Below are 15,799 nucleotides of genomic sequence, written 5' to 3'. Positions count from 1 at the left end.
CTCTCTCTCTCTCTCTCTCTCTCTCTCTCTCTCTCTCTCTCTCTCTCTCTCTCTCTCTCTCTCTCTCTCTCTCTCTCTCTCTCTCATCGTTCGCCCGTTCTCTTCCTCTCTTTTGATCCAGAACGTTTCCACGATCTGATTTTTGTTTTCATATAGTTCTTCTCAATACTTTCATACCTTCGCCTCCAATCCCAACAATCCTCATGTCCTTCAAGCTCCCTTTGTCCCTCACCTTCTCTTTTCACCCGTGTCTGGTTTATTCGTTCGCAGGATTCCGCTAAAACTACAAAACAGATTCCCGATGAACTTGGGCCTGGGAAGAGCCCGTTACATGTTGAAGCAGATGAAGGACAATCTTTGTTCGGCCTTGGCGGAAGGCAACGCGCTCTGCCGAGCGACGTTCTAGTTTCCCTCTCCGTGAGTTTGAACTCACCGTGGTCCGAAACCTTGTCCGACTGGGTTGCTATGCAACGTCCCCCAGCATCCCTGAACACGCCCCTCGACACAACTTGACAACATCAAACCCATGTGCTCTCTCTCACTCTCACACATCAGTTCATCATCCCCAAAAGGCATGAGTAAAAAAAAAAAAAGAAAAAGAAATATTGATTCACGACTGAGAGACACAAAAGGCTAAATCAAAGACAGAATTACATCACTAATACAGGTGTAAAAGTGAACGGTCTTCTTGTTTTATCTTTTTAAAATGCCGGTGTGTTATACTGGAGAAGTGGGCCTACACGCACACACACGCACGCACGCACACACACGTGCAGTGTGTATGAAGTACAACAAAAACAATTTCACCTCTTTCAACACCAAGAGGGCAGAACACACACACACACACACACACACACACACACACACACACACACACACACACACACACACACACACACACACACACACACACACACACACACACACACACACACACACACACACACACACACACACGCACACGCACACGCACACACACACGCACACGCACACGCACAGAGTTGATGTTCAGGGCCAAACAACACAGCTTGAGATTAAAGAGCCTCTCTGATCTGACATTTGTTTTTCTGTCTGTCAGGGAGAGAGAGAGTTTGGCGGGAAGAGGAATCGATAGCAGAAAGAGAGACGGGGAGAGGAAAGAAGAAGAAGAAGAAGAAGAAGGACAAAGGAAGGGAACCGAGGAGTAAAGGGCAAACAAGTGGAAAGACAAAGATGGAGAAAAGGGGGGGAGTGAAGAAAGACCGGAAAGTTAGTCAGAGGAGAGTAAAGGTGAGGAGGTGTTGAGGAAGGGTGAAGGACGCGGTGAGGAGAGGACGGAGAGAGGAAGAGAGGGCAGGAGGAGGAGGAGGAGGAGGAGGAGAGGGAGCGCATTCCTCTGGAGAACCTCGACTCTGGGGAAGGTGCCAGAAATAACTGAACTAGAAGTTCCCCGAGCAGCGTCCAATCACCACCACACACACACACACACACACACACACACACACACACACACACACACACACACACACACACACACACACACACACACACACACACACACACACACACACACACACACACACACACACACACACACACACACACACACACACACACACACACACACTGAAAAGACTGAGCTCCAGTTTGAGGATGCACTCAAATGTTGTCAATCACAGATGAGACAAATCATGAAATATCGCAGTTATAGTACGACACACACACACACACGCCGTGAAGGCTGGAGGGTTGGGATGAGGAGGGGAGGGATGGGGAGGGATGTGTGGGGGGGGGGGGGATAATTGCCTTCTCTTGTTGTACAGGCTCGGGAGTGCTTTTTGACGGAAGACACCAATTTCACGCTAAGGCATTATTTAGCTTGATACAAACTTGATTAGGCTTTACAGGAAGAGAGGGGGAGAGAGGGAGGGAAGAGGGAAATAAACAGCTTTGTGTCGCGCCGTATCGCTGGCGGACAGATTAACTCGCTCGTCACTCCGCCTCTGGGAGCGGCGAGGAAAATATACACACAGGCTCGGAGCGCGGCTGCTCGTCTGTTGGTTTGAGTACATAATCGAGCATCTCGTCCTCAAGACAAATAGCACTTTCCAATTCCTTTCTAACAACTGGTTTCGGATTTTTTTTTTTTGGGGTCTTCAAACTTAAAATTTAAAGTTAAATCGTACACAATTTTTTCATTTGTTTTTCAATGCAACAACCTCCCCGACAGTTCCCCTCCGCATCCTGATTCAACGGGTTAATGTTGCCTGGCAACAGATACAATCCCACAGCCGGCGGACAAGTGAGTTTTGTGCTAATATTGCTTAGCAACAGATCTTCATCCCAAGGATTGGAAGAAATCAATCGACGGCTGATGCTTGAAAACGTGAAGGACTGACCCGGCAGCAGATGAGATGTGAGCGGAGCTCCGAACACTATCAATATCTAGAAATCTCGAGTGACACCGGGAGAGGCCACAATATCTTCCTCTCCGCTCAAAGAGCTGCTCATCATTATAGATTAAGGCCACGGGCGACGTGCGTTTAGGCTTCAGCGCCACACAGGTTGTGCTTCAGTCGAGTTCATCCACCGGCTCGGGAATAACCTCGATAAACAGGGAATGTATTTATAGGCCTTATGTTCTCCTGAAGAGAGCTATAGGCCTGCACCGCTGGTTGAGGAGAGGAGAGGAGACTGGTCGTGCACACGCACGTGCACGCACGCACGCACGCACGCACGCACGCACGCACGCACGCACGCACGCACGCACGCACGCACGCACGCACGCACGCACGCACGCACGCACGCACGCACGCACGCACACACACACACACACACACACACACACACACACACACACACACACACACACACACACACACACACACACACACACACACACACACACACACACACACACACACACACACACACACACACACACACACACACACACACACACACACACACACACACACACACACACACACACCATAATTACCTGGCGTCCATTGTGGTTCATATACTTACTAGACCTTGCAGGTAATATTTCCCCCCCAAATACTTACATTGTATCTACGGCTGCAACTAACGATTATTTTCATAAATCGATTACTCGGCAGATTATTTTCTCGCTTAATCGATTAAGTTGTTTGGTCCATAAAATGTCATAAAATGGTGGGGGGAAAAAATGCTGACCGTGTTTCCCAAAACTCCAAGATGATGTTTAAGTTATTGAATTACTAAAAATATATTTAGTTCACTGTCATAGAGGAGCATAAAAACCAGAACACATTCACATTTAAGAAGCTGAAATCAGAGAATTTTGAGCTCTAATTGTACCTGTGCCATGAGACAGGCTAAGAAGATGAGCTGTGCATTGTCAATAATATCATTTTTAAGCAACAAAACAGGTGAAAAGTAAATTTCCTTCCACGTTTCTCCTCTTCCCGATTCAGAATGCAGCCTCTCTCTCTCGCCCGCTCCCTCTCTCCTGCTCCCTCTTTGCTCCATTGTGTGTCTCACAGCGGGACGCCGCTGCCTTTTGACTGGGAGGTGAAAGGAAAGGAGTTGGAAAAACCAACTAAAGACTCCGAGCACTTAAGGGAACCATTGGCTGGACTATGGCGGGGTTGCGCCACAAAGAGCCGGCGTGAGTTTCCCATAAAGGAGGAACACAACGCAAGCAGCTTGTTCTGTTCAAGACTCCACGCTCGGAGGACAATGCACATTAGTCTGAGTCCATTGGTGTGCGTGCGTGCGCGCGCGGGTGTGTGTGTGTGTGGGTGTGGGTGTGCGATTGTGTGTGTGCATGCAAGCACAACAGGCAAAAGGGGCAAGCCGAAATGAATGAATGGATGAATGAATAAATCAGCACAAAGGTGAGGAAAAACTGTGTCGGGCCCTTTGGTCGTTTGTGGAACACAGACGAGCGGCCTTTACCACACATGTTAAGGCGGGTGTGTAACCACGGCGATGTCAAGATTAGGACGGGAAGAACAGAGAAGAAAAATATCTTCATATTCTACTCCCGAGATTATCGGAGCTCTTGCAGTTTAGCCTAAAACAATAATATATATATATATATATATATATATATATATATATATATAAATATATTCTGTCTTAAAACCTGACTAGACGAATGACCTTTGACCTGGTCATACTCAGGGTCACACCAGTAGGCCTACAGCTTGATCATTTCTTATACACACACACAGATTTCTCCAAAACGACCCTTGCGTGCGTGCGTGCGTGCGTGCGTGCGTGCGTCGGAGCAAGAGAAGGGAGGGTGGGTAGCCCAATAAATATATTATGCATCAGCCAGGTGTGCAAAGGGGCACTGCTAATTGCCCCCACCACTAATGTTTAATGTACAGAATGGGAAAGAGGAGGAAAGCCGGGGGGGCAGAAGTAGAGGGGAGGATGGTGTGATGGGGGGGAAACATGCAGGATGCTGCAGGAGAGGAAAGAGGTGGGGGGCAGAGGGTGCTGAATAAGGTAGAAATTACTGTAATTATGAACAAAAATAGTGAGCTTGTAAAGTCGTGTCCCCCCCACCAAATCAATTATACATAATTTATCATAAATAGAAATGCCCACTGGCTATATGCAAGAGTTTGCAACGGGGTTTTTTCCAGAAGCAACACCCGGTGTTAAATTGATTTTCAATGTATAAATATTTGAATAATAATATATTAGGGCCACAATTACTGATTTGGAATAAATAAATGATGACACTAATTTATTGCAAATCGTCCTACTTACTCTCCGTTGTTGCTCGTCACTATGAATGTAAAAGCCTTTGAGAGTTTTGCACTGTTCATAAAAAAGGCATCACTCCGTTGCTATAGTAACTGGTGATGATTCATCTGGCCCCGTCACACTTTACATGAAAGACTACATGAAAGACTAAAACATTATAAATCACAAAACTGATCTTTAGTTGCTATGCTAAGCTTTCTTCAGACTTGAACTCCCGGAAACTGTGAGGAAAATTGAATCCGGACATTTTCCAGAGTTTGACTTTCACATATGACAAACGCAGATTGTCCAATTTTTTTCCAAGGTTTTTCAAAGAAACCAGAAGATATTCACATTTAAGAGGCTGGAATCAGAGAATTTGGACTTTTTTAAAAACTACTTGGACCGATTAATCGATTATCATAAAGATGGCGATTAATTTAAAAGTCGAATACTAATCGATTAACGGATTAACCGTTGCAGCTTTAGTGGAAAGCAACGTTTTCCATAATCTTGACTAGTGGGGCTGGCAGGAAAAGTTCTGGAAAATCTCCGGATCAACGCCTGCGTTCTCACATACAGCCCCCCCCCCCCCCCCCCCCCCCCCCCCCCCCCCCGCATATATCCAGACTTCTGAAATCAGCGACAGTTAAATATCCAATGAGCGTTAAACAATGAGAAAAAGACACCACAGGACATGAGACTTCCATCAAACACACTGCGGGCAGATCGTCAGCTTTAATCTCTAAGTGAGAGGCTGTGAGAGGTTGCACACATAGTAGTGCTCACACACACACACACACACTCTCACTCAATCACACACACACAAACACACACACACACACACACACACACACACACACACACACACACACACACACACACACACACACACACACACACACACACACACACACACACACACACACACACACACACACACACACACACACACACACACACACACACACACACACACACACACACACACACGAACGAACGACAGGCTGGCCCGCTGATAAGGAGTTGTCGCTGGCATACACACACCTCACCGAGGGACTTCACCCTTTTCTGGGCACCCACACACACAAACACACACACACACACACACACACATATCCCCCCCCACACACACACACACGCGCGCACACTACAATAACAAGCTAACCAAGCCTACCAGATGATATGACCTTTTCCTCCCCTTTCTTTCAAACAAAACCAATTCTCTGAATCCTGAAGTGGATCTTATCAAGTCAACAAACCATCAGCCAATGTTTATTTGTTGTTTTTCCCAGAGTGTTTCATTAATTTCACAAAAAGCTTTTCGGTGGATCAAAAAGATCACGTAACTGTCGGAGACAGTTCGCTGAACAGCCAGAAAAATAGAAAATGACTATGCGCACAGTTCAACCGTCAAGTTTAGTGGACAGTAACCTAATTCCACCCGCCTCATCTGCATCCTGTATATATGGATGACTTGGATGAAGTGAACGAATAGAAAAGAAAAACACAAACTGCTACCAACTATCTCCAGTTGTAGATCTGAACCGATCTCCATCTGACCCAATGTGAACATCCATTTGAAGACATTTCTTCAAATTTGTGGAAGATTTGTTGCATTTGATTCTATCACAAATAGGTATATATATATATATATATATATATATATATGGAAGTCACCGTTCCCCTTCGACTCCGCCGGCCTTCAATTCCGCAAAAGTGATTTGGTTCTAATTGAGAGCGGGATCGACACGACTCCGGTTGAATTCGATGCGTGGTACCGCCGGGCTCCGCCGATCGTCAATTACATTAGCCTGTTATGTCCTGTTTTTAAAGAAAGGAAAGAAAAGAAGAAAAAACACACACACACACACACACACACACACACACACACACACACACACACACACACACACACACACACACACACACACACACACACACACACACACACACACACACACACACACACACACACACACACACACACACACACACACACACACATCCCCCCTGCTGCAATGTCGATGGAATTTCTAACAAAGCTCTTAGAAAACCATTTAATGGTTCAGCAAGCCTTAATGCAAAGCCGATACAAGCTTTTATACAACAACAACAAAAAAAAGAAGTTAACTCAGAGCGGCTGCGCTGATTGTGCCGTTTGCATTTATAGAAAAAAAAAACAAGATGAGCGGTCAAACTTTGAGCTTTTAATAAAAGCATAGAGGACACATGTGGTGCCTTCACACGTCCATAGCGTGTGCACACACATGTACCTGCGAGGAAGAAGGGAAAACACAAAAAGACGTTGTCGTCATTCAAGTAATCCAAGCCACATGTGCAGTGTCTCTGAGTTTTATAGGAGCCAGTCGCCCTGTGAAAGTCTCCGTGCTCTGCCAAGGGGCGACATTAAAACTGATCTAATTGTAAAGCCAGATGGTGAGAGAGAGGGAGAGAGAGAGAGAGAGAGAAACAGACAGGAGGAGAGAGAAGGAGGAAGGAGATTAACTGTACTGTACTGACACACCAAACCAGCGCTCGTCCAGTCAGGTATTGGGGATATGACACACACACACACACACACACACACACACACACACACACACACACACACACACACACACACACACACACACACACACACACACACACACACACACACACACACACACACACACACACACACACACACACACACACACACACACACACACACGGCCCATGCAGCAAAACTGGTTAATTTGATTTTTTTTTATATATTTTTTTTGCCTTTTGTAGGAGAAGCACAAATAGATTCAGCAACCGATAAAAAAAAAATAATAATAATAATTTTGAAAAGCGGCGGCTCGTTAACCTGACGGCGTTTCCCAGCACAATTAATTTTTACCCACTTTTGGCCGGGGTTGGCAGTTGTTAATTTTTTCAAGTCCCCAGCAGTTAATTGACAATAACTTTAACTGCAGGCAGTGAATAATTACCATCCCAGAGTCTCTTATTGGATTTACATGGCATACTTACATGAAATGTCGTGTCGCGCGTCGAGAAGTGGATCGAGCGCGGAGAGCAGCTGACACGATTGGTCCGTTATTCGATTTGTCATGCGGCAGAATCTGCAGCTGATTTGAAAATCAAATGAATCTGTTTCTTTTAACTTTAAAGTTCATTGAACATCGCTGTATTTTTAGATTGTTGGTCACGCGAAAGCACGTCGGAAATAAAAATCTGATGAACTTTTGTCGCATTTCTGACGTTTTACAGATCAAGGGATGAATCATGATCAGCAGATTTACTGATAGTGAAAATGTTTGGGTTTTTTTCATATTTTCTTGGTGACGGTGCCAACAACTTTGCAACAAAAACATTAAACTTAATGCAATCACAAAATCTAGGCTTGTACAAATTCATTTTCTAATAAAGTACAGTAAAGTATAGCTAGTGTACTTTATATACTGTAACACGCTTATCATCAAATAATGCAAATTCTGCCAATTGTTCTATACAAAGTTTTGACTGAATTTTATAACAACACAAAACAGTTGTACAAGACGTGACAAAAATTGTGTGTAGAAAATGAACTACATACGTTTATGAGGAAATATCTCATATCCATACATATATATATATTAGCAATGTGCCACACACGTGAGCATGTCACCGCACCATGTGATCACTTCTGGTTGGTTTAGAAGCGACCAGCGCGACCAGTGCAAACAGCAGCTGCGGCGTCCATATCATAGAAACGTTCTTAATAATTCGACTGATATATATGTCTGCACGTGCACGGTGCAACCGGGGATGTGACGAGGTGACAGGGAGCGAGAGAGAGAGAGAGAGAGAGATCGTGGGGAAAAGGAAGCAGATCGAGTGGAGGTGATGCCATTAGGCCGGAAGCGCTGGGCTCAACAACAGGGCGACAGTAAAGGACTCACTTGGCTCCACTAACCGTTAACTAGGCGCTAAACAAACCAAACAAATGCTTAAAAAACCAGAGTGCTCCCTCCTTCCTCCCCATCCCCTTCCCCTTGCCCCTCCCCTTCCGTCCGCTTGTCATATGTGCTCGACTCCCGTTTAATGTCCTGCAAATGAAGCGGATTTATTAATGTGTAATTAAGTAATAATCATCGCTGCATAATGCACGAAAGACTCGAGGGGCTGAGAGCGGAGAGCGGAGGAGAGAGAGAGACAGGGAGAGAGAGAGAGAGAGAGAGATAGGAGGTATAGCGAGGCTGCCGGAGCAGACAGAGAAGGAGATTTTTTTTTTTTTTTTTCCTTTCTGCCGCCTCGCTAAAGACACACATTAAAAACGGATTAATCCACTGAAATAATAGTTTGATAAGAGAGACGCTCCCCTCTCCCCCCCCTCCCCTGTTCCTCCCTCTCGCCCTATCAGCTCGTCTCATGGCCCATCGTCGTCGTGTTCAATTAACAGACCGCAATTAGTTGAGTCCCCCCGCTGTCGACAAGGCCTAATCACTGTCAAGGCGAGACTGGTCAAGTAAATCCATCGGAGGGAACTCGGCGGCGGCGGCGGCGGAACACGGGAGGATCAGTAATGGGGGACGACTTAATGCTGCTGTTTGCTCAAGCTTCGACCGGGCTTTTCCTGTGGCCGTACTGTTTCAATACATGGATATAAGATAAGGGTGTAATTCATCTTGTCATTTTTCATTGACTATTCTAATAATTGTTTATTTCTACACCGGGAAAGAATAAAGTCAACGGCAGCTGTGCCACATGGCATCTGCGTCCTTCATAGAACGTATACAAAAAGGCGAACGGTGGCAAATTGGACTTCTTATAAAAAATAAAACTCGTCCATGCTTCACCAGGTTTGACGTCACATTGCAATGGGACGAATCCTCTAAGATCCGTAAGAAAGGAATCGAAGTAAACGTCCCTAGATCGGCCTCATTTTAGCCAAATTTCACAATGTTAGCTGTCCTAAAAGACAAAGAATGTCCCCTCGTATATTCTTGTTATTTGGGCAGCTGTGGCACAGGGGTTAGAGCGGGTCGTCCACTAACAAGTGGGTCGGTGGTTCGACCCCCCCGCCCCAAATCCGCGTGTCCACTGTCCTTGATCAAGACTAGGGGTCGACCGATTATCTGCGCCGATATTCAACATTTTGATGATTATCGGTATCGGCCATTCTTTAAGCTGATATACCGACGAGATCATTTCATTATTAAATGTTCTACTTTGGCTCTGATGCAGCCGCTCGTCACGACTCTCTGGACTTTATCAATGTCCCGTCCATGTTTTGTTTGTTCGACTGCACAATAGTGCTGCTGCTACAGTAGCTCCCTGCACTTCGTGTGTTGAGGTCATGTACGTTGAAAGCTCCTGTGAATCAAACATGTGCTTTAAGGCATTTCAACAAAGTTCTGTGTTAAGAGTTAAGACTTTTAACACTTTTTTTTTTTTTTTTTTACAGCAGACAAATATCGGTCATGGTTCCATTAGATCAGTAATAATATCGGTCGACCCCTAGTCAACACTTAACCCTAAAAACTGGCGGAGGAATGATGTGTGAGAGAACGAGAGCGCCGCATGAGTGCGGGTGTGAACGGGACTTTTACTGTCGCGTGGCGTGAAGTCGGCTCGACCGAAAAACAACCACAGTTTCCCGAGAACAACGAGTATTCGGAGCCGCTGATCTCCCTGTTCCGGTGAGTCTGCAGCCATGAGTCTGAGTCGGTGGGAATCTGTGGCGGGGGGCCGGGAGACGGATGCGGTGGGACCCTGTGCCCGTTTGTTATTGTTTTGGCACGCCTGGCCGGCCAATAAGTCCGACAGCGAGCCAGCCCAGTCACAGCCGGGTGAGCAGGTGAAAGACGGAAGAACATGGAAAACACAGATAATCCCCCCGGCGACGCTCACCTCGCCCTGGCCCGCAACGCATCCCCTCCCCTCTCGCCCGCTCACCTGCTACGTGCCACTGCGCAGCCCCCCCCCCCCCCCCATTCCCCCACTCTCCTCCATCTCCATCCATCTGCCCTCCACCTCTCCCTCTCCCTCTCCGTCTCCCTCTCTCTCTCATCTTCCCCCAATGCCACGTCTTGCCAAGCTGTCAAAGGGGGCAAGGTGTGGAGGGCAGATAGCGGCACGCATGTACACACACACACACACACACAGATGCATGAGTAGACATACACAAAAAACAACAACTCGGTGCTTATGCAAGCCAGACCACAAGGGCTGTTACCTTTTGCTGCTGCGCACTCACACACACGGAGCGGTGGTGGTCGTCCGCCCTCAGCTTCGCTTCGCTCGGCTTCGCTCGGCTGCCTGACTAAAGCTAAGCTCTCGTTATCCAGGCTGCTGAGGTCTCTCACACACACACACACACACACACACACACACACACACACACACACACACACACACACACACACACACACACACACACACACACACACACACACACACACACACACACACACACACACACACACACACACACACACACACACACACACACACACACACACACACACACCGGCGAGAGCAATGACAGAGTCGTCGTCGCGCCGCAGCAGCTGATTTGTTCGGTGACAAAGTGCAAGCGAGCGGCGTCGTCAACAACAACAACAACAACGCGGCAGGAGGCAACAACAACAACAACCACATCATTCAAATCAAATCAGCCGGATATTCATATTCCAAAGCACCACCGCTGCCGAAACAATGAGCAGACTGACGGTTAACTGGTTAAGTCATTTATGAAACATTTGCTGGAGGGTTATTATCTCGCTTCTCTCCATTTCAGATCATTATAAACAAAACCGCCCGGTTGTTGTTGTTGTTTATTTTACACTTTTGGTCAAATCGTTTGAATGCCACGGCTTCGACTAAGCATCTATTTTATAATCAATAACCATGAGTTTCAGCCCTTCACTGAAGAGTCCATTTGCATTATTCGACGTTATTTGACATTACTTGGCCTCCAAACATCGTCGCCATGCGATGACATTGTATATTTCTTTTTTCTTATACTTAAAAAACACAAATGAGTACTACGGCCTGGGGGTGGGGGGTGCAAAGTGCCAAACATTTTTTAGGAGAATGACAGAGACAACTATGATCCTGTTCGTTGAGCATAGTTTTCCGGTGTAAGATTGAATCTACGATATATCTACAACAAAACAGTTGTGTTGCCATTTTTGGCCTCCATCAACATTCATACTGGACAGATGAGCGACTGTGGTGGGGACAAAGTCACGATTCAACCCAACACTACGAGCGTAGATGCAAAACCGACAAAGATGAAAAACTATAGATTCAGTTTTGGAGGCTTTCTTTTACTTCTTCCCCCCTGAAGTTTTCTTTGCAAGATGCAACATCCATAAAATACTTTTTTAAGTGTTGTTGCTGGACAACAATTGGCCGTTTATTATTTTCCACGCCGATTCAATCAAATCTTATGATGCATATTCATATCCACTGGAAACTGAAACCAGCGTCACAGCAGATTCCTGAGGAGGCTGAGGAATCACATCCATATCAATATCAAATCACATCCTCTTTCCTGGGACATACCCAGGAAGCCTGTTGGACTGAACTGAAAACAAACAACTGTCAGCTTTCCTGCACAGCTCACAACACCGTCAGTGTACTTCAGAAGTGTGGCATGTATACGTCGCCGGCGTCCCGCCCCCGCCTGCGACGAAAAGCCCGGCTTAACTCTCGCAACCTGCAGGAGACGCTCGAGGTCACGCTGCTAATTAAGCAAAACCCGCCAGTTCCCCGAATCGCTGCAGCTTCTCTCCCACACAGTCACAGAGAGGAGAAGCCTACACGATGGAGGGTGGAGGGGGTCGGGTGGAGGTCGAGGGAGGGGGTGGTGGTGGCAGCCACATGGTCAGCCCCGTCCCAGTTGCCCGTTGCCCATCTGGGTTCCCATGAAGGAAACATGGAGGGGCAAGGCCACCACAACCACCACATTGCCCTCACTGCATGATGCAACTCACTCACTCATCCACTCATCCACTCATCCATCCATCCATCCATGCACCAGAAATTAATACTATTTTATACAGTCAAAGAAACATGAGGCTTCATTTTTTTTCCCCACAAGAATAAAACTTGACATCCCATAAACAGTTTTGGCCTTTTTTCATGTATTTTCAGAAGATGATGAATCTGTCAGTTCAAGCACAACCTTTCTTTCTGCTTTTGGAAAACAAAACAAAATATGTATTCTCATCAAATCGCAGAGTGGCACTGAGGTGGATCTCCACATTTTGAAATGTGGGACTTTTAGGGTCAGAACCTCGTCGTGGTGTGAAGAAGAGAGAAGACAAAGCAGAGTGTGAGGAATTGAGAGCGACTCGAGGTTTTGGGGTCAAACGGTCAAATCTACGAGCCGGACGCGAACGCAGCACGCGGCGCAGTTCGGGACAAGTGGCGAGAAGAAATCACAACAGGAGTTTTTAAAAAAAAAAATCTAAAAACACTCCTGTCTGTCCTCCTGTCCTGACAGCGAGGCAGAGCATTTCAAAAACGAAAAATACAACAGACATTACACTCATTTACAGCTCATTTCTCAGACAAATCAAATGTTTGAGCCTCATTTCCAACAGGGTCGCGACCAGACAATTAGAGAGAGAGAGAGAGAGAGAATACTAATTATGTATTTTACTACACTCAGTCTACCTGCAAACCTTTAGGGGGAGTTGGGTGGCAGATGAAATTAGGGAACACATGAAATCTTGGGTCCATGTTTTTTGTTTTTTTTTCAGTCTTTGGTTCGAATCCCCGTCGCTCCTGGATCAACACGAGGCGGCGGAGAGAAAAGAAATCAGTCAGTTTCTTACCTTTGACGGAGCGCGGCTTGGCCTGTTTGCGTCTCGACATCTCCTCTCGTCTGACACAGTCTGCTTCTTCTTCAATTCTCTTTCTTTTTTATTCTGTTAATTGTTATGGGGGGGGGGGGGGGGGGGGGGGGGGGGGTTCGGTTGCGCTCAGTGTTTCCTTTCGGAGAACCGCGGGTCTGGTTTATCTCTCCAACACTTCGCTGCTGCTGCTGCTGCTGCTGCTTCGCCTGTTGCAATGCGGCAGCTTCAGTCTCCGGGAGGGAGACGGCGGTTAGTCCGGCGACAACAAGCCGAACACACACGCACACGCACGCACGCACCGGGAGGGAAGGCAGAGACACTCGGAGCCGGTGCGTCTTTCCCCCTCTGCTCCTCGGTGTGGTGTGGTCTGGTCTGGCACAACCTGTGGAACAACTTCCCGTTGACGTTGACGTCCTCCTCCTCCTCCTCCTCCTCCTCTTCCTCTTCCTCCTTCTTCTTCTTCTTCTTCTGCTCCGTTACGCGGCGACGCCGGCCGCTTCCCGCACGCGTGTCGCTCCTCCGGGGCGCGAGCCGCCCGCCACGCGCGCGCGGCGGCGACGGAACACCTGAGCTGCGGGGCGGTGCGGTCCGGTCCCGCGCGGCGGCGGCGGCGGCGGCGCGTAACGGAGCAGGTGAGGAGCGGCGCCGCAGAATGGTTTTCGGGGTTGAAATTGTTCTGGGGTTTGTTTTGGGGGTTTTTTTAAAGAAGAAGAAGAAGAAACGTGTCTTCCTTTCCGCTCTCTGCTCCTCGCGCGCGCCTGGATTTTCTCCGTTGGGGTTGATTTTTCTTCAGTTTATCGGAACTATTTCAGTCTCCTGGAAAGCGGCGCCGATCCGAGCCGACCACTCCGACGCTGCGTCCCGCTCCTCTACACTCGGCAGTGGTGGTGGAGGTGGTGGAGGTCTGGTGGTGGAGGTCTGGTGGTGGTGGTCATGGACATTGCGCTCTTCCCCTGCATCTCCACCCCCGAGGGGAATACTTTGCTTTCACAACCCACGCCTCCTTTTGCTTTTTTTCCTTTTGCTGTTAATATCCCCCAAAATGCCTTTACGCAGCGGTGCCAACAAGCAGAGCCCCTTAATGTTCCTCCCGAAAAAAAAAAAAAGTCTTAAAAAAAAGCCCTCCGCTAGCCTCTGTCTCCCTGCTTTTTCTTTGTCCTGACTCTGGCTACCAGTCTCCCTCCTCCTCCTCCTCCTCTGCCTGCCTCTGCTGGCGGGGCTGCGGCGCAGACACACATAATAAAGCCAAGGCAGGCAGTGCTTGGCTGGAAATGTAGCCGCGTCCCAGCAGGGGGATGTGAGAGAAGGGTCCCGGCGGGGGAGCGCTCTGATCCCGCAGGGAGCAGCTCGGCACAGCCCGGGTTGGCTGAGGCAGAGGAGGAGGCAGAGGAGAGAGAGAGAGAGAGAGAGAGAGAGGGAGGGAGGGAGAGAGAGAGAGAGAGAGAGAGAGAGAGAGAGAGAGGCAGGCAGGGGCTGTGGGAGAGAGAGAGACAGGGTGATGGAGGGAGAGGGCGAGAGAGAGAGGGGAGGCAGGGGGAAGGTTAGGCAACAGCGCCCAGCTGTGGCCGACCGGCGCCACTACAGCGGGGATTCAGAGACCACGGAGGGAAGAGGAGGAGGGAAAATGTGGATCGGACTGCAGATGGATGTGGAAGAGAAAAGGTTCCGTAGGTTCAAGTGGGACTGAGTGATTATGTCACCAGGTGTCTTGAGGTAATGAACACAGGCACCAGTGTCACTTCATCTTCTATATGTGGTTTACTGACATAAAGAAGTGGACCTCTATGTACAGTATATATTGATTCGACATCTTTGGTGGAACACCAAGTCGGTCGAGGCTGCAGGGCTCTCCAACTTCTAACGTTTTCACTCAAGTTTCATTGTATTTTTTAAAGTTCCCTTTGTTTATTTGTCTTTTATTTACATTCTCATGTTTTCATTTGCCATTAGTTTGCTCTTTTTATTTTCATATCTGATTGATTAAGGCAAGGCGACTTTTTAAAGATATATATAGCACGTCTCACACACGAGGTACGTAGACTCAATGTGCCTGGCGTGAAAAACGTGTCATACAAGGAAACGACATGATGAAATGAAAAAAGAAAAGACTAAAAAATATGTTAAAGAGTCAAAAGAAGTTCAGAAACAGGTTCAAGTTTAAAAGTGCAATATAGTTACGATTTAGCAAAAAAAGCCAAATCGAACATAAACGCTTTCAAGGAGTACAATTCATACTGTTT

General features: G+C 47.3%; 1 protein-coding gene across 6 annotated transcripts in view; it reads right to left on the bottom strand.

Annotated features, from left to right (window-relative positions):
- The window catches only part of znf423 (zinc finger protein 423), a 134,531-nt gene extending 119,597 nt beyond the window's left edge, over positions 1-14,934 (bottom strand). For all 6 annotated transcript variants that reach the window (XM_035642981.2, XM_047333416.1, XM_047333415.1 and 3 more), the window contains exon 1: positions 13,539-14,934. In XM_035642981.2, coding sequence (XP_035498874.2) covers positions 13,539-13,578 — 40 coding nt within the window. In that variant the 5' untranslated portion in view covers positions 13,579-14,934. The remainder of the gene's footprint in view (positions 1-13,538) is intronic.
- Between the last annotated feature and the right edge of the window lie 865 nt (positions 14,935-15,799).

The sequence above is a fragment of the Scophthalmus maximus genome, chromosome 7, assembly GCF_022379125.1.
Source record: "Scophthalmus maximus strain ysfricsl-2021 chromosome 7, ASM2237912v1, whole genome shotgun sequence".
In the NCBI taxonomy this organism is placed as follows: Eukaryota; Metazoa; Chordata; class Actinopteri; order Pleuronectiformes; family Scophthalmidae; genus Scophthalmus; species Scophthalmus maximus.
Note: the sequence above shows the minus strand (reverse complement) of the source record. Positions and strands in the feature narration are given on the sequence as shown.